Source organism: Perognathus longimembris, chromosome 11 (genome assembly GCF_023159225.1).
Source record: "Perognathus longimembris pacificus isolate PPM17 chromosome 11, ASM2315922v1, whole genome shotgun sequence".
Taxonomy (NCBI): Eukaryota; Metazoa; Chordata; class Mammalia; order Rodentia; family Heteromyidae; genus Perognathus; species Perognathus longimembris.
In genome coordinates this window covers 6775886-6794770 of record NC_063171.1, presented here as the reverse complement: position 1 = coordinate 6794770, position 18885 = coordinate 6775886, and the positions used below count along the sequence as shown (strand labels likewise).

General features: G+C 47.6%; 2 protein-coding genes across 6 annotated transcripts in view; one reads left to right on the top strand and one right to left on the bottom strand.

Moving 5' to 3' along the window:
- Positions 1-433: 433 nt before the first annotated feature.
- Jmjd4 (jumonji domain containing 4) lies at positions 434-6944 on the bottom strand. 4 transcript variants are annotated; one of them, XR_007212475.1, is made up of 7 exons: positions 6552-6944; positions 5915-6080; positions 4065-4199; positions 3634-3901; positions 3061-3207; positions 794-2566; positions 434-758 (listed from the first exon to the last, which is right to left on the bottom strand). XR_007212475.1 is itself a non-coding variant. In XM_048356482.1 (6 exons), the coding sequence occupies exons 1-6, from the start codon at positions 6823-6825 to the stop codon at positions 2267-2269; spliced, it is 1290 nt and encodes a 429-aa protein (XP_048212439.1). In that variant the 5' UTR covers positions 6826-6944; the 3' UTR covers positions 434-2266. The 4 variants fall into 4 exon arrangements, 3 of the variants coding, with proteins under 3 accessions (XP_048212439.1, XP_048212442.1, XP_048212443.1); XM_048356482.1 differs by having other exon boundaries at positions 434-2566; XM_048356485.1 differs by having other exon boundaries at positions 434-2566; positions 3634-3865.
- An 83-nt stretch (positions 6945-7027) lies between these two features.
- The window catches only part of Snap47 (synaptosome associated protein 47), a 54896-nt gene continuing 43038 nt past the window's right edge, over positions 7028-18885 (top strand). Inside the window, exon 1 of one of the 2 annotated variants that reach the window (XM_048356487.1) lies at positions 7028-7144. The gene's annotated coding sequence lies outside the window, so the exon portion shown is untranslated. The remainder of the gene's footprint in view (positions 7145-18885) is intronic. The other variant, XM_048356488.1, reaches the window with a different exon arrangement.

The following is an 18885-nucleotide window of genomic DNA, read 5'->3' as shown; positions in this document are numbered from 1 at the left end:
AACCAACTCTTTACTTATTCCTATCCTCTTCCAATTTGTTCCTTTTGAATTTTTGTGATGCTATAGAGAGCAAACCCAGAGCATTGTGCATACTAGGTGTATCTTTACCCTTGAGTATCTTGAATGAAACAAGTGACTTCTGTGGGGATTGCAGAATTAATGTTTTTTCCTTGCACTTAATGCTATTACTGATATAGTTGGACTTATTTCTATTTTATCCTATTTCTTATTATCTTACATTAGTTCTGAGTTTCATTGTGACATTTCCATGTATGCATACAATGTCTCTCAACCAAACTTGTCCCCTCTATCCTTTTCCTTAGCCTCCTTCATTCATCTTCATTCACTCTCCATTTACACACCTTTTCACTGGTAACAGATGTAACAAGGTGTTTCACTAGTGGCTGCATGCTCTGTCACATATGTATTAATCTTTTAAATTTTTAACCATTTGGGTCAGGTAAGTGGTGTTGTCCTCCCCACTAAGTATCTGGACCATGTATGTGAACTGTCTCCAAATGTGGAGGGAACCAGGATCCTGGACATCCCTCCTCAAGTCAGGTTCTCAAAGGCAGGCCTATATGGGACAATTTTGCATTCTGACCCGAGTAGCCTTTATTTCTGAGGGCTCACTGAGACAATGTCTTGGAACAGGCCCAAGCAAATAATATGTAGGCATTGCCATTTTAATTTTTTCTCACCCTCAATTTTATTTCTAATACAGGAAGATAGATCCCGATGCCCACTTTCTTGTGTACCTGCAGAGCCTGGCCACTCCTGATCTGTGTGGTACCTGCAGCTCAGAGTGAGCACCATCTTACAGGAAACAACTGGCTATATCTTGGAAACAGCAGTGTGTCTCCGCAGGAAGCCCACACCCAGGAGATTACCATAGGGATGAAAAGATGCTTTCTCAATACCAGGCCTTGTAGTAGTGCCTCTGGAGGGGCTGTGACCATTTCCAGTTCCCTTTCCCCAAGAAGCTCTGGCCCAATAGGGCTGTAGGTTAGGGCAGGGCTTTTCTAATTGCTAAAAGGTCTACAATTCCAGCCTCAAGACCTGTTCTTGGAGTCTCGCTGGCAGGGGGCTCAAGCTCTCAGGTAGCCTGGAAGGTATTGTTGGAGTTCATTTGACACATCTGAGGCACTTATATATATCCCCCTTTATAAACACTTAGCATAATTTATCAGACACATCAAGTCCCTGCATTCTTGGGCTTCCATTCTAGCTGGGGGTCAGCCAGTTCCACTGGACATCATAGTAGGTTGCATCCAGGATGTGAGATATGCCTCCTGGCAAGCAGACATTACCTTTCCCTATTCTGATGAGACCATCTGAAAAGCTGAGGGAACTTTGGGGCATAAGGGAGAGGTTGGACAGACTCCAGTCCCATCTAAAACTCAATGGGCCTGGCAGGATTGTGGATGAGGTCAAAGGTGCCTAGAGAGAGGGCTGGGAATCAGAGCAGCCCTATAAGAATCCATACCACTCACCCTATGTGCCCACCTATACCCCAACCCAGTGGCCCAAATCAGGATTGTGAGCTAGTTCTCACATGGGTACAAGATGTAAGGTGCGATAGGAGCTTGTAGTCTGCTTACGGAATGGCTTACTTGTCACCACAGATTCCGAGTACCTGCCAAACACAGATATAGCCAGTAGAGCAGGCTTTCCCTTTCCAGGGCTGGACAACCTTCTGGATGGGGAGAGGTGGTCAACAATGGGGTGTTCCCCCAGCCTTTGTTGTGTTTGTCTCTGCTCCTACCAAGGTAGCTGGGCAGGGGATAGGAGCCCAGGTTGCTCAGGGGAAGGTTTTCTTCTGTACCCTCTGCTTCATCCTGGGGCCCTGATCAGCCATCTAGCCCTCCTAGTGCCTCCACATGCAGGTAAACAAGATCCATCTTATAAAGCCAGCTTCTATCTGTCATACACTGCTCAATTCCTCCTGACCCAAGCAGAGCCTGGAGGCCCTGAGGCAAACACCACATAAAGTCTTTGTCAGGCTTGTAGCAGGCCAGATAAACAGACACTTCCCTACATCTCCAAAAATCTCAATGGGTTCAGATCCCATGCTACCTAAACCTCCTCTGAGATCTAGGGCCAGGACTGTCAGATCACCCAGGAGGAGTGGTGATGATTGCTTACCAGAGGCATATCCTAAGCCACAAAAGAGAGCAGGGGGGAAAGCCTGTACTTCTTGAAGGACTCAAGAGGCAGAAGACTGCTTTTCATTGGTGCCTCCCAGTGCTGTAACCTCCCATAGGCCCTAAAGGGCCTCAGCAGCAGCCATAGCATCTTTCAGTTGCCCAAGCAGCTCCTCTGGCTGTGGTGAGAATGTGCTGGTGTCTACTCTCTGGAAGTCTGGGTGTGTGATCACAGATGTCAGTACCTCCACAAGGCGGCTAACATCAAATGCAGCCTGCTGGTAGCCCAGCCCTAGGCCTGTGCAGGTCCTGAAAACCTCCTCTGGCCCCTGCCCTAGGGCAAGGAGCCTCTTCTCAGCAATGATCTTCAGAAAGTGGTAAAATTCTTCGAAATTGATCCCAGAGCAGGATTTCATAATGACCTGGACAGAGAGGAGAGGCCAGTGAGCCTTGTGGTTTAGAGCCATGGACTTAGCCCTAGTTCACAAAGGATCCCAACACAAGCTGTCCTTACAGACTAAGGTGGGGGGGAGGGGGCTGGGATGTGGCTACATGGCAGAGTTCTTGCCTAGCATGCATGAAGCCCTGGGTTCGATTCCTTAGCACCACATAAACAGAAAAGGCCCGAAGTGGCACTACAGCTCAAGTGGTAGAGTGCTAGCCTTGAGCAAAAAGAAGCCAGGGACAGTGCTCAGGCCCTGAGTCCAAGCCCAGGACTAGCAAAAAAAAATTTTAAAAAGACAAAGGCAGGAACCATGAGACAGAGATACTGAGGCCAACATGACAACCAAGGATCAGTTCAGTCTGAGTCATGCATTGGGGCCTGGATGTCTGCTCTGGCACCTAGGCTCAGACAGCATATGTAATTGGTGCCCTCTGCTCTGCCCTGCCCTGCCCTTTTTGACCACCCACTTACCTGGCAGTGGTGGTGCCAGTTGGGCATGGAGTCCTTCCACTCGCTTATCTCCCTTTGCACAGCCTGGAGCTCCTGCTGCAGGAAGTGCCACATGTTGAACAGGTTGCATCCATTGACCCAGTTGTGGTTGATGGAGATAGTGTCGTCCTGGAGGGTAGGGCACAGGCTAGCTCTCAAGCCCACAGCAGGCACCAAGGGTGAGCAAACCCATCTCCCAAGCCCTCTGCCTCTAATGTCAGGCCTAGTTTCTAGGTAAGTTACACTGGAACATACCAGATGCTTAACCCACTGAGGCTGGTCCTAGCAGTGCCAACCCAATAGGGACAAAGGCTGGGGGGTGGGAGTAGGGTTCAGATTGAATAGGCACAGGGGAAGAGTAAGGTAGGGAGTAGAGTGAGGGGCTGGGACCTCCACAGCTTCATCTGGACTGCTTATCCAACCCTGACTTTCAGGAGGAAGATCAGGAGGGTCAGGAATTGCCCCCTTTCTTAGAAGAAATAGACAGGAATTAGGTGATGGGGTTGGATGGAGGGAAGAGTCTACTAAGGGCAGGACCATGTGTGCCCACCTTACCAGGTTGTACACTTGGTGATGCCACCCACTGGGTACAAAGACCATCTCTCCAGCCTCCTGCATGACCTCCAGGGGTGGGCTGCTGTGCTGAAGCCTGGGGTACAGGTGGGCATCCAGGAGTGAGGGGGCGGTCACATCGTAGGGCAGACTGCCATGGAGGTCACGCAGGGGCTCCTCCTGCCCAGGTGGGAATAACAACCACTTCTTCCTCCCACAGATGTTGACTGACCAGCTGTAGGAGCGGAAAATGTCCGCATGGAAGGGCGACCTGTAGCAAGGACTCCTGGTTTGTGCCTTGTAAGGTTCAGGGTGGGCCCTGGTTCTTCTGATGGGCCTTCAAGAAGGTTCCCTAGAGGCCTCCATGCACGAAGGGCAGTCACAGCTCTCACCCCACCCCTCACCAGGTACCTGTGGACCCTGCTTGGCATTACCAGCTGCCCTTGGGCCCTGCATAGACGAATCGGTAGTCATCTACATCCAGAGCGTCCCAGAACTCATTCAGCCAGTCAGATGAGAAGTACACTGGCAGGGTGAACACATCCTCCAAATCCTCCACTGTAGACTCCCTGTGAAGAGCAATGGAGGCTACATAAGGAGCCTACACCGCACCCTGTAAGGTCCACCCTGGGAGGACTCCATGCAGATGCCCCCACCTGTCTAAAGTCTCCATCCAGTACCTATGTTACTTAGGTAACTGGCATACCTAGAGGCAGCCACCTTCCTGCCCCTGCCCTAGAAAAGGCAGGGGTGGGCAGGGGTCACCCCTTCTCTCTGGCCATGCATCATCTTTGCCATAGGCCAGCAGTTCAGGAATATACATTTTTCTCCTGCATGAATACCATATGGCGTTCTCCTTTATTGGCTACCTACTTTAATAAACTTTATATACCCCACTCACACTACATGGGGTTAAGACCAACCAGCCAGGTAGAGCTGCTTGGTAGCTACAGCCCTTGAAGGGACTTGAAGTGAACACTTACAAATGCTCAGCCCAGAATGGTAAGCATGGCAAGTGGCTTTGGAGTGGCCTGTGCCCTGTCCATGCATAGTGGCCATTCTCCCACAATCCCAGGAGTCTGGTTTCTGGCTACATTGGGAACTCTGAGCACCTGGTGTTCCTCCTTCATTTCTTCATTAACACCAATGAACTACTCAACGTTTGCTATCAGAATCCAGGCTGAAGGTCAGGCATGAAGGTTGTACCCTCTCAATTTCAGCAATGGGCTCCCCATTTCACACCAGTCCCGGGGAAGACATAGCTCAAACAATACTGCACTGGACAAGCCTTCTAGATTCATGCATACTACATGAGTCACAGTCAGATATGAGAGGGCTGACACCTAGTAGCAACAAACCACTTGTAGATACCAAAACACCATATGGGTTTCTCTAACAGAAATGTATGTCTTGGTGCACTCAGCAAACCCTTATTCATCATAAAAAACCTGATTCAGGTATTGCTTTCCCTGTGACACTCCATGCCTTCCTCTGCCTTTATTTTTTTAGGCCTGTCAGAGGAAGCACAGACTACATGGCTAGCCCAGGAAAAGGGAAATCTTGAAATGTGAGGTGCAGTTTTGACTACATGCATAGCACATTTTGCACTATCACAGTAAAACCATCATAAATTAGAGATTGTATGTGGCAAGAGGGGACCTACCAGGGCAGAGATACTAACTGCCTCCTTAAGAGTGGATTACCGGGGCTGGGGATATAGCCTAGTGGCAAGAGTGCCTGCCTTGGATACACGAGGCCCTAGGTTCGATTCCCCACCACCACATATACAGAAAACGGCCAGAAGCGGCGCTGTGGCTCAAGTGGCAGAGTGCTAGCCTTGAGCAAAAAGAAGCCAGGGACAGTGCTCAGGCCCTGAGTCCAAGGCCCAGGACTGGCCAAAAAAAAAAAAAAAACAAAAAAAAAAAAAAAAAAAAAAAACCAAAGAGTGGATTATCACAGTGGGGCAGGACTCAGCCATGCTAGAAAGGCCACCTGCCCGCCCCTTTGGAGAAGACAGTAAGAGGACAGAAAGACAGCAGAAGGGCCTAGCAGTGTCAAAGCAGGAAGGAACATGCCTGGCCTCTCAGTGAGATGGGGAAGAGGCTGGTCTCAGACTACCTGAAAGGGACCTGAGAAAACATGATTTAGAAAAGGGAGAGCACAGTCCAAATTACTCATTGTGGCCAACACTGGGCTGCCATGGTAATGTGCTGAAAACAAAGAGGCTGTGAGGTCAGGAATTCCACCAAGCACATCAGGGCCTGTAGACAGTGCTGCCCCTTACCTGCATAGGTGCCAGTCCTTGAGGTAGAGGCAGCCCCGAGGGGAACTGTAGCCCTGCTGGATGTACTCCTTCCAGTAGCTGATGTATTCACGGAAAGACATGCACTCCTTGGGATTTGAGTTGTATTCCTGGACCCCACAGTTGGCAACAGGTACAATCACATCTCCTGAAGCAAGAAAGTCAGCACATATTTGGGCGAAGCTCACCGTGTACTTCACCTCCCTGAGCTCTATTACCCTCCAAGCCAGCGACTGGCAAATTCTCTTAGGCTAGCCTGATCTTTCTACCCTCCAGGGCACTTTCCATGTACTACTACTCCTGTCCTGGCTGTCATTGGAGTTCTGAAGTCCATCCTGTCTCCTTGTACTGAGAATCCATCCTGGCCTCTTCTGCCTGTCCAGGGGATTGAGCAATCCCTTCACCCTCTAGAACCGGGGTTGAGGGTTCTTGTTTTCATCTTACCTCCCTTCTCTCATCCAGTTCTGAAGGAACTGGATACAGCCTGTGCTTGGAGATCGGTGCTCACAGCTACCCCAGAGGTCTAAATCATCGTTTCCTGTCCCGTAGTTCTGGCCCCCTCTGTCCCTCCAGACGTCCCGGATCCCCACGCACGCAGGGCGTCGGCACCCCTCCTCACCGTACTTATCTAGCAGGTATTCGAAGTCTGGCTTTCCCTCGGGCGTCACCCATCGCCGCCGGCTGCCCCAGCCTTCGGTGAAGGCACTGGAGAAAACGCAGGGCAGGTTGGGCAGCAGGAAGCCCTTCACGAAATCGGCGTAGGAGAAGGAGGCAGGCGCCTGGATGAAGGCCACGCGGCTCCGCGCCGGCTCGCCGCCGCCGCCGCCGCCAAGGACTCTGCCCGGGAGGCTCCGGAAGTGCCGCTCGGCGAAGGCACGCGTCTCCCGGTCCATGGCCCAGCGTCGGGGTGGGGTACTAGATCCTGGAGACCCGGCCGCGATCCTCAATCCCAGTGGGGAGCGGAGGTCGACTAATAACCGACACTGTACAACTTCAGGGCTGGAACCAGAAACTCAACAGCGCAGCGTTCCCACCGGAACTCTAGCTAGAGCGCTTGGGGCCCGTGCGCTTGCGCCCTACCGACTTCCGCCTTTCCGCACAGGCGCAGGACCGGCTACTGGTGGACGGGCTCTGGCGGTGGCTGGCGTCCTGCACTGTTTAACGGGAAGCTCCGGAGTCGGGTGCTCCGGGTCTGCGCTCCTCCTCCTTCAGGTGAGCGCGGTGTTGGCTCGCGGCTGAGCAGTGCTCTAGCCCTTTGTGCCCTGCCTGGGGCCCGTGGTTGTCGCGGTGACACACACAAGCTTTTCGCTTCCCTAGACCTCAAGGGGTGGCAGGGTCCTGTGAGGCTGGCGGGGATGGCTATGGTAAGGTCTAGAGGATGGTGTGATCTGGGAAGCAGTGTTAGAGCCCTGAGATCTCAAGGATAGTTTCAGGAAGAGGCCTTTCCAAGAACGGTGATGTTTATCCAGAATCAAAATAGGGAGGATCAGAAAAGGGAGAACAAGAAGGAACATGTTTCGGAGTCTGAGGTCCAGGTAGAGTGGATGTGAATTGGGAAGAGTAGAGGGACAGGGACAGGAGGTGGAAAGTTGTTTGGGAGGAACTGTGTGATAACTTCCGTGGGTTCTTCTTTCACAAAGAGATGGGCTACTTTGTGAATCTAAGGGTCACGATGCCGTATTCCTTTTTTCTTTTTCTTTCTTTCCAGCCCTGGGGCTTGAACTCCGGGCTGAACGCGTCCCTAAGTCTTTTTGTGCTCAAGGCTAGCACTCTTACCACTTGAGCCACAGCACCATATCCAACTTTTTCTAAGTAGTTTACTGGAGATAAAAGTCTCACGGACTTTCCTGCCCCGGCTTGGTCCTCAGATCTCAGCCTCCTGAGTAGGATTACAGATGTGAGCCACCAAAATGTGGTATTCTTAATTGTGGATGTGGTCATGGCAGAAAATAGAAATGCCCAGAGAAATTAAAATGGAGAGAAAAAACTGACCATGTCAGGTATAGCCCCATAACTGGGAACAGCCTTCCCAGTTGATGATGGTTGAGTTCAAGGCCAGCCTGAGCTCCAAAGCAAGACCTTGTCTCAAAAAGAACAACAACCAAAATCTCATCCACAGGTGACTTTAAATTTTCTGGTACAGATCTCATTTTACCTAACATGTATTCTTTCCTCTTCACTTTCTCTCCCCAAGGCTTTCTTTTTTTTTTTTTTTTTTTTCTTTTTGACTAGTCCTGGACCTTGAACTCGGCCTGAGTACTGTCCCTGGCTTCTTTTTGCTCAAGGCTAGCACTCTACTACTTGAGCCACAGTGCCACTTCTGGCCATTTTCTATATATGTGGTGCTGAGGAATCTAACCCAGGGCTTCATGTGTACAACACAAGCACTTGCCTCTAGGCCATATTCCCAGCTCCATCTCTTAATTCTTCTATTCCTACACAGGCACCATCTCTGTGTGTATATACATGTACGTATATACACATGTAGTCTTCATCTAGTTTGCTGGTTTACAGTTCCTAAAATCCTTGTAATATTTGAAGTAGTAGATTTTTTTGTGTATGCTAATGAGCCCACTGCTGGCCAGCTGAGTAGCTTGCAAGGTAGGACTGATCACTGTAAGTCCATGGCAGGATCTGAGGGTTAGGACTTCCAGTCCCTCCCAAGGGTGGGATAGGAACCCTACTTGAGTTGATGCCAGTGGTTTAAAGAGTTGTACCTGTGTAATGAGGCTTCCATAAAAACCTCAGAGGACACCTGCAGCATCCAGAGAACTTCCAGGGAGCTGAACAGATGGAGGTTCTTTGAGGGAAGTTCCTACAAATAAACAGAAGTTAGTGTTTCTCTCAGTTTTGTAAGCAACTTGAGAAAATCTTATCCAAGGAAGGGCCATAGATACACTTATATAGGCATATGTATGACATCCTAAACTCAAGATTGTAATCAGAAGTGAGAGCCATGTTAGGGAATGAGCCCTTAACCTAAGAGGTCTGACACCATCTCTAGGTAGAGTTTCATAACTAAATTGAACTAGAAGACATGTAGTTAGTGTCCAGTTGCTTCAGTGTCGCTTGCTTGCTGGCGGGGGGGGGGGGGGAAATCTCATTTTAGGAGTTTTCAGAAGTCTCCTGTGTTGATTGCGGTATGAGAACAGATGTACAATTTTTTTAACAGTATGAAATTCAGGTAGGCATCGCTCAGGTGGAATTACTGCACTTCTGTGACAGAGACCTAGTTCCAGGAGAAAAAAAGAGGTCGAGAACAGCAGATTCCTTTAGTTTTCAAGATCCTTTGGAAGCACCTTAGCCCTTAACTCCATTGCTAGGACTTTGAGCTCTTGGGTGAGATATTTGGTGTTGTGTTTCCTCTTGTCCACATGGTGGCCCTCTGGTGTTATTTTGTGCCTCTGGGTCCTGGAGAGAGGACTGCAACACAGGTGTATAGCCCTAAACATCCCCCACTGTAGCTAGGAACTGGATAGTGATGCACACACATCCTTGGGCCCCACACTTATAGAACCTGAGCCTCCTGGGCTGGGCCACCTCAAAAGAAAACAGGAAGAGGAATGAAGTTAGCACATTGGAGGAAATGGAGTGGAAACAGCATAGTCTTAGTTCTCTCTAGTGCATGCCTCGTGAATAGGGTGTTGGGATGAACACCCCCAGACAACATGACTGAGCCTCCCAGGGTGGGGATGGGAACTTCTGAGGGAGTGGAAAGAGGGTCTGCTGCAGAGTAGGAGGGCAAGTAATGGAAAACACCAGCCATACCGCCCCCGCTATGCACACACTACCCCACTGTTCTCCCTCCCAGCCTTGTAATCCGGAGGTGGTAGAAGGTGTGCAAAATGTTGCTTGTTACTTTGGAAATTAACTAAAAATAGGCTGTTTACTTGCTATTGAGACTCACTCGGGGGCACATGTGTGATGGAAATGCTGAAAGAGACTCATTATGCCAATTGCAGTGAATTAGGATTCATGGCCATATGACCATCAACTTAATTCCCCAAGAGTGCCACTAGTGTGCATCAGTCTCAGACATCCCAGGGCTCCCTACCATGATCTCCTGCAGTAACTCTGCTTTATATGTACAAAGTCAGTGCATTGGTTTCAGACAGGTTCCAGCTTACAGCAGACAGGCACCAAATAAGAGCTCCAAGAATGGAGCATCACTGAAGAGCCAGACTGAATGTGACACAATGTAGATATGGACACAGTCTATATTTCCACACATTACATGGCCAACTCAGCACATATACTTATGCTGTGCAGACTGAGTTAATAGCCCTGTAAACAATTGGACAAACTCTGAATGTTAATGATGCTAATGAGCCCACTGCTGGCCAGCTGAGTAGCTTGCAAGGTAGGACTGATCACTGTAAGTCCATGGCAGGATCTGAGGGTTAGGATTTCCAATCCCTCCCAAGGGAGGGATAGGAATCCTAGTTGAATTGATGCCAGTGGTTTAATCAGCTGTACCTGTGTAATGAGGCTTCCATAAAAAAGTTCACAGGACACTTGCAGCATCCAGAGAACTTCCAGGGAGCTGGACAGATGGAGGTTCCTTGAGGGACGTTCCTACAAGTAAACAGATGTTGCATTTGGAAGGCTGAAAGTACCATTAAAGCAGAGGCCTGAAGTAAGAAGTGCCATTCTGATTCTGGAAAAATAGTGAGTAGTGACCTCTGAGGCAAGGACCTAGAGGAAAGGGCAGAAGCTTGAGGCAGAACCCACAGTAATTCTGTGGTGAATTGGACTTCATTCAAAGTTAATTGGGAAGGGTGACTTTTTTTGTAATTGGCTTTTGGTTTTGTTTCTTTGGAATATTCTGAGTTTTTGTTGTTGTTGTTTGTTTTCTTCATAACCTGTGGCCTCCTATATGCTAGGCAAATACTTTGTCACTGAGATACCCTTTTCTATTTTATGCTGACAAAAAGGTCTTGGCAGAAAAGTGATTTTTTTTGTTGTTGTTGCCAGTCCTGGGGCTTGAACTCAGGACCTGTGCGCTGTCCCTGAGCTTCTTTTGCTCAAGGCTAGCACTCTTCCACTTGGGCCACAGCACCACTTCTGGATTTTTCCGTTTGTGTGGTGCTGAAGAATTGTACCAAGAGCTTCATGCATGCTAGGTCAGCACTCTACCTCTAAGCCACATTCCCAGCCCCAGAAGCGATTGTTAGGTCTGTCCCTGGATAGCTCCATGCAGATGCCCCCACCCAGTTTCCACCCAGTTACCTGGGTAACCTGGAGGCAGTTACTTCCCCTTTCCCTGAGGTCCTAATCCACTTGGCCACACCCCCTGCCCCTGCCCCAGATAAGGCAGGGGTGGGGGTTGCCCCTTCTCTCCAGCCAAGCATCATCTTGGCCACTGGCCAGCAGTTTGGTAATAAACTTTCTCTCCTGCCTGAATACCGCGTGAAGTTCTCCTTTACCGGCTACCTATGTTAAAAACCTAACACTGATATTTATAATTCTGTGTTATAGCTACCTAAATGGTTGCTGGATAAAGAGAGGAGGTACATGTAAGAGATGTACAGGTTTGTGATGGCTCTGCCTTAGAGAGTGTAGTAGGTATGGAGATAGAAGTCACTTGAGACTTGCTGACTTTTTTTTTTTTTGGCCAATCCTGGGCTTGGACTCAGGGCCTGAGCACTGTCCCTGGCTTCTTCCCGCTCAAGGCTAGCACTCTGCCACTTGGGCCACAGTGCCACTTCTGGCCATTTTCTATATATGTGGTGCTGGGGAATCGAACCCAGGGCTTCATGTATGGGAGGGAGGCAAGCACTCTTGCCACTAGGCCATATTCCCAGCCCCAGTTGCTGACTTCTTGATGGATTGTTTAGGTCAGAAGATGAGGAAGAGAGGCATCTAGGAAAACTCTTGGGTCTAGTGGAGCCTTTGTTGAGAAGAGCTAGTCAAGTGGGAAGTACTCAGCAGGTGACCAGATGAGCAGTTGATGGTGATGCTGATCAGGTGGGATATACCTAGTAGATGCGGCATGGTGGTAACCCAATGACCACCAGAAGTCTAGTTGAAGCCTCAAGAGCTCCTGCGCTTGATAAGTTTGGGTGGAATTGTCCTTGTGGTGACATTTTGAATGTCATGGTATTATTTTGTCTTGTGGGGAAGGAAGATTTCGTACTAAGGTAGGTCCCTGGCTGGTTAGTCAGAAGTGAAACAACTAGCAAAGGACAATAAAACATGTCCATGCTAGTGCATTGCACAGATGTTAGATCAAATATGGACATTGGATGTGACCACATAGAGAAGAGATGCTTGGGTGTTGGTGCATTGAGGTCAGGAAGCAGTTACTGGCTCTTAGTGGAGTAAATAGCTAGGAGAGACCAAGCATTAGAGGGATAGGGGCCTGTGTTAAGTTGGAGATGTCAGAGCAGGTTTGTAAACTGATAAAATGAAAGAGGTTGTCATACTCCAGCCTGCTGGCCACATCCAGCTTCACAGATGAAGAGCCTCAGGGGAAGGCATGGCCTTCAAGAGGATCCGGTACTATATCCCCTTCTCCAGGACTGGATGGGAGGGTGAGCAGTACACAAAACCAGTGAGCAGGACTAGTGGGACCAGAAGCCCAGGCAGCTTTTGATGCATGGTAGGAATATTTTTCTCACTTCTGTCCTTCCACTTAACGCCCATTTACTTTGGTTTTCTGGGAAAGGTGCCCTGGAAATCTGTGGTAGCAAAAGTTGTGGCTGTATGTTTCTCCTTTACTTCTTTCTTGGTATTTGTCCAACTTGAAATAGTTTTCTTGATGGTTGTTTACAATGTCATAATGACAGGTGTTTTGATTGATCCCCTCTTTATTTTTCTACTTCCTATTCTTTTCTCTTTGAATTTAGCTGATGTTGTTTTGAGGTCTTTTAGGTGTTTTGTTTTGTTTTGTTCCCCAGAGAATAAACAGAGGCACAAAATCTGAGGTAACTTTTCCCAAGTCGTAAAGTTTGTGGCAGAGCTGTAGGTGCTACAGCTGGAAACACAGCGTACTTCCTCTGGAGCTGTGATGCTAGGCGCTGATTCTTAGAGGGAATTTTTGTATAATTTCACTTCATGCCCATGTAATTCCTGCCAATAGTGTATACTAAGGAACAGTCCCTTCGGGGCAACTTAAACTTAAAACTTAAAAGTGTTAAGCTCACTTTCTGTGCTCTGTGAGAGTGTGAAATGTATATTTAGTTTATGTATTGTTTTCTGGAATATAACTCCTAAGATCCTGGTAATCTTGGAAGTGAGACGTCTTTTCTTTTGGAGGGTTTTTTTTTTTTTTGGCAGTCCTAGGGACTGAACTCAGGGCCTGAGCACTGTCCCTGGCTTCTTTTTGCTCAAGGCTAGCACTCTACCACTTGAGTCACAGCATCACTTCCGGCTTTTTCTCTATTTGTAGTGTTGAGGAATCGAACCCGAGGCGAGCACTTTACCACTAGGCCATATTCCCAGTCCCACAGGCATGCATTTGGAATTTGTTCTTTTCCTGGCATATAGTACCAAAGATTCTAATAATCTCTTTTGTATGCTAATGAGCTCACTGTTGGATGGGGCGGGGGAGCTTCAAGGTGGGAGTGGCCACTGAAAAGTCAAAGTTGGATTTTGATCCTACTTTTATCCTCTGACCTCCAGGGAAGGGTTGATCCCTAAGGTTGAGTTGATTATCAATGTGTAGTCAGTGGCCTAATCAACCACATCTAAGTAATGAAGCCTTTGTAGAAACCACGAAGGACAAGCCTAGAAATCTCCAAAGTCATTGAATAGGTGGATGCTCTTGGTGGGCTGCGCCTAGGCAATTCCAGCCCTTCTCTGTGCCTGCCTGTATACGTCTCTTCATGTGTGTCCTTTGTAATAGCCTTTATGATAAGTCTACATAAGTTAGTGTTTTCCTGAGTTCTATGAGCTACTTGAACAAATCAATTGGACCCAGGAAAGTGTTGGGAACCCAGATTTACATTTGGTCCATCAAAATCACAGAAAGACAGCCTGGGCTTGACATTGACATATAGAATTGGAGGATATTTGGGGGGCTGCTAGGAAAATGGAGGAGAACAGTAAAAAAATAGGCCAGACTTGATTGTCAGTAGGCTAGGACTGTTTATTACCAGCAAGGAGCACAGACCTTCCCACAGCTTTGGAGGTTTTGCGCGGGATTGGATTTTGGGGTGGTCTTAACAAGGAAGCAGAACATGAAAAATGGGCCAAGGTCTCTTTGGGGCGTCCTTGACCAGGCCCAGAGTGGAATGCTGTACCTGAGGTGAGGGGCTGCTGTCTCTCTCCTGAGGGCCAAGGTCAGAATGACCTGCTTGCACACAGGCATGTGAGCACACACTTGGTGCTTTGCTTGATTAGTCAGGAGTCAGTCCTTCATATTCTATCTTTAGATACATAAAAAGATTGGGCCAAGATGGGAGAGGCAAGTCCTTCATATAGGGTCTTTGCATCCATAAAGATTAGGCTGATAGGGGAACAATATGGAGTTCTGAGAACAAAGCAGATACCCATCAGGGACTGAGACTTGAACTGGTGGGATCTGCTATTGTCTTCAGGGAAATACTGTTGGAATGGACTTGGACTGGAGGAACCGAGGTTATTTTTAGAACTGATTTCTGTATAGTGTGTGGGGCAAACTTCAGTATCTGTGGACAGAAGTGATTTGTGTTTTTAGAATAGTGAAGGAGAAAGTGAGTATAAGTTTTTTTTGTGTTTTTTTTTTTTTCTGCTACAGATGACCAGGCATTGAATGAGCATGCTCTTCTCTGGCAGGTTTGGGTGTGGCTGATTAGTAGGAACCTGTCTTAGCCAGGAGAATAGGGCATGGCTATCTTCAGAGGCTCACTAATGCCCCATCATGGGGCACTTTGTCTTCAATGTATAGATTTTGAAGACCATGGCTGAGCTAAAGTGTCTCTCCTAATTGTGAGAAGTAGATACCAGTGACTGCGCTTGTCCTGTATATGATTTAGGGTGCTTTACCTGTGGGAAGGGTGGTTGTGGTATAGAAGGCCCAGGCTCCTCCTACTCCTTGTCCCACAGGAGCTCCTGCTCCCTATCCTGCAGGACTCCACAGTGCAGGGCTCAGATGTGGCTTTCCCAGTAGGGTTCACCATGGTTTATCTGTGTAATGAAAGACACCCCTATATTGGAAAGGCTTCTCCCCTCATTGGGGATAATTGATGTGGCTCTGATGTGTGATAGGGAGCAGCCAGTGCTACAGGCTCCCCACCAAGCCCTCCTTCAGAGAGACAAGGTCAGCCTTCTGTTCAGGAGATGTCTTCCACAGCTGAGAAAATTTCCCTCCATTTTCCAGTGACATCAGCTCATAAACTTCCTGGCTGTCTCTTACAGAGCTTTCCTGAGGTGAAAGTGTGAGGTGTTTTGTTTGTTTTTAATGTGGAGGTTCTCCTTGGTCTGGGGAAGGACAGGCTCTTAGGAGGCCTAGCGTGGGCTCACCATTGGCCCTGGTTTCCCTCTGCAGCTTGAGCTTATCGCTAAGGTCCCACCAACTTTGACATTTTAATTAGTTTTAAGTCTCATCTGACTTTCTTTTGTGATGATGACAGAATTCTCATACCAATCATGGCAGATTTCTTCAGGTATATTCTTATTTCTGATATTAGTAAGGTTAGAGCAGTGGCCTGGTGATTAGCAAGAGTAACTACTGATATTGGATTGGTATAGATGCATATTTCATGAGTTGGTGTTGTATACCAGACACCCAGGTGGGCCTTGAACCCACAACAAAGTCACTAGCACTCAGTCAATTAGGCTAGGAGTTTTATTTAGCTGTACATAGCGTCTGCTCGCCACCACCCAGATGGTGACAAACAGCGCTGGGCCTCAGTGGGGCTGGGTTTTTAAAGGCAAAAATTACATGTACCACATGCAGGTTGTCTGGCAAGTTGGGCAAAGCAAGGTAGCAGACATGCAGAAGCAGAATTGTTTTTAGTGATTACAATTCCAGTAACCCCTGGTAAACAAAGCAATCAAAGCAATACAATTCTTGGTTCTGGGTGTGACTGGTATTTACCTATTTAACCTTAAGTCTTTCTCTTTCTGGAACTTCCCTTAAACTAAAACATGAAAACTGAATGGTCTTTCTCATTCCTTTCTTTTGCAAAGGTCAGGCAGCTCTAGGTCTATCTGCTTTTAGCTTAGGTTTGCCCTTCTCCAGGCCTACTACCTTGTCTAAGCCTGCCGTTTCTAGGGATTCAAAAACGGAGGTTCCCTTGTTGTGCCAAGCCACGAGACCACCACCAAGAAGACCACCGAGACTCAGACATTCTGAAATGCAATAGCAAGGCAAGACTTTATTCAAGCGGGGCCGCGGCCCACGGGCCTTGGGCCTTGCCCTACCCACCGACACAGCGGAGGTTAGGAGGCAGCCTGGAGCTGCGATTACACCGAGCTTATAAAGGCCAAAGACAAAGTTACAGCAATCAGGTGTTTAAGCAAGCAAGATTACGGGTACAAATCTGATTGGCTCAGGGCTCGAGGCATTCTAGGGGCAGTTAGAGTTAAGCATTCCCAGTCATTAGAGTTCTGGACCAGCTGGGCCCTAATAAGCTTGTCCTGGGTTTGTTCACAGGGCCTGCTTATCTCAGGTTCACATGGTAAAGTGGGGCCTGACTTCAAAGTCTGGCTCTTCATTTCCCCCCTTCTGATAGGTAACTCAAGAACTAATCATGGTTCTCCTTGCTTAGTCTGATTCTGACTGAGAATCGGTAGGGATAGATTGGTATTGTGCCCACAATACCATAAAAACCCATAACAAATGCGACAGATAAACATAGTTTTACACCGAAGCCCCAATTCTGACCCTATTTATATAGCCAATTTGATTACATACCAACTTTACCATTTGTTACATACTCACTTTAGGGATTGTCTTTCTCACTTTTAGCATGCCAAAACCTTTTAATCTAAAGGAAACATTTTTGTTTTCTCTCTAAAGTCTCTCCTTATATAATTTTATAATCTGTGTCTTATAAAATTTAACATATCCCCACTCACACCATCTTTTACTTCCTCACACCATCAGTGACTTACTGGAACATTCTGTGACAATTTACTTTTTAAATCCCTTTCTTTTCCAGAGGAAACCCTTTCTCCAAGGCTTTCTATATTAACCTTCCTCTTTACATTTCCTGGGGCTTCTTTGCTGCTAGAGTTTTAAACTGTTTGCATTTTCCGGGTTATCTCAACTACATCAAGGCAATTTACTGTGACTCCATGCACAGGCTGCTCCTAAGAAGCCAGACCAGAGTCAACTATCACAAGCCAACTATTCTATATATTTTATATTCTATATCTATATTCTATATCATGAGCCAACTATTCTAGAGTAGATTTCTCCAGTTTCCAGTTCCTCCAAGTGCCTAAGGTTGGCCAGTGGCATCTGCAAGATCCACCCCCAGGAGGGCTCCATGAAGATGCCCCCAGCTAGTTTAAATCTCTGTCCAGTTACCTTGGTACCTGGCACACCTGATGGCATTTACCTCCCTCTCTTCTCTGAGGTCACACCCTAATCCATCTGGACACATTTTAATACTCTTGGACATACGTCCATCCCAGGCATTGCCTGGAAGTGACTCTCCAGCCTGTCATACATGCTTTGAATTTAGCAGCAGGCCAGTCTGCTTGAAAATTTCTTACAATAAGTTTTAGCAGATCCAAAACACTCTCCAGCAGAAATCAGCTGCGTGTGATAAGAGTCTCATCTGAAGATGTAGATTCTTCCAGATGACTGTTGACTCTCCTTGATCCTCACTCAAATGCAATGGGCAGGGGCCATGGTGGTGTCAGGCAGCAGTGGCTCCCAGTGGTTCCAGTAGAATGTCACACCTTCTGGGTTACCTGCAACTTTCTCCATAGACTAGTTAGAGAAGCTTAACCTAAGTTAACCTAAAGCCTAACTTTAGTCAAATTTCCTAGTATTTTCTTGATTCCTTCTTAAGCACACTAGTTTTTGCAGGCTGGCACATTACTGAAAGTCAAAACAGCTTTAGGCAATCAATGGCCCTTGGGTCATTTTGCCAGGGCAATAAGTTTAAATCAGATATTTCCAATAAGGCTAGGATTTTTTTTTTTAAACCAACATAGAAGACTTGGCCTGTAACCATTTCTCACAGGTGCAGTCTATACTGTTACCTCTGTTTTCCATGCCTCTAGTTTATCCTGCCTCATCTTCCCCAAAACAGCTCTGGTCCCTTGGTCCTAAAATGGGGGGCTGATGGGCGAAGATCATCCATCTTCTATAACTTAGTCATGCTGACTCAGGGACGTTGACCTTACCTAGCCAGGAACCTATAACCTTAGTCTACTTTACCAAGGGGCTGCAGGATCAGATGTCCATTAGGAGCTTTACTCCAAGCTGGAAATTACATTCAACATTTTAACTTTCAACTATACAGACTTCTTTTGGGGCTACCTCAGTGTAGCCTTTTAAAATTCTCACTGCCAGTCAGAGCTTTGAGTAGATGTGGGGGTTGGGATTTTAAATTATCCTCTCATTTGACAAACTTACCCTTACTAACCACTATCACAGATGACTGGCAAGTTCCTGCCTAGTAGACATGGGCATTAGAAAGGCATGGTTACGAACTATTCTTCTAGGACTTCCCGGCTTTGATTAACTTTTGAAAGGCCAAACAGGAGTGACTCTAGGATCTGACACCATCTCTGCCATCCAAGCAGCAGCTTACTGCCTCTGGATGTTCCCTCACTTTTGTCCTAGGAGGAGTGACTTTTCACTGGACTTGGACTCAGGGCCTGAGCGCTGTCCCTCAGCTCTCCAGCTCAAGACTAGCACCCTACCACTTTTGAGCTCCACACAACTCCATTCCCAGCACTCTGCTGGCTGATTAGAAACAAGTCTCTCACAGGGACCTTTCTCTGCCTGGGCTGGCTTCGAACCGCAGATTTCAGATCAGTGAGTCTTACAAGGGGCCACTTTACTCCAA

Excerpts from the sequence above, each read along its gene's own strand:
- Jmjd4 (XM_048356482.1), bottom strand. The coding sequence starts at position 6,825 with ATGGACCGGGAGACGCGTGCCTTCGCCGAGCGGCACTTCCGGAGCCTC. Across the intron at positions 4,200-5,914 it reads AAGGACTGGCACCTATGCAG|GGAGTCTACAGTGGAGGATT; the intron begins GTAAGGGGCAGC and ends TGCTCTTCACAG. Across the intron at positions 2,567-3,060 it reads ACTGGCACCACCACTGCCAG|GTCATTATGAAATCCTGCTC; the intron begins GTAAGTGGGTGG and ends CTCTCTGTCCAG.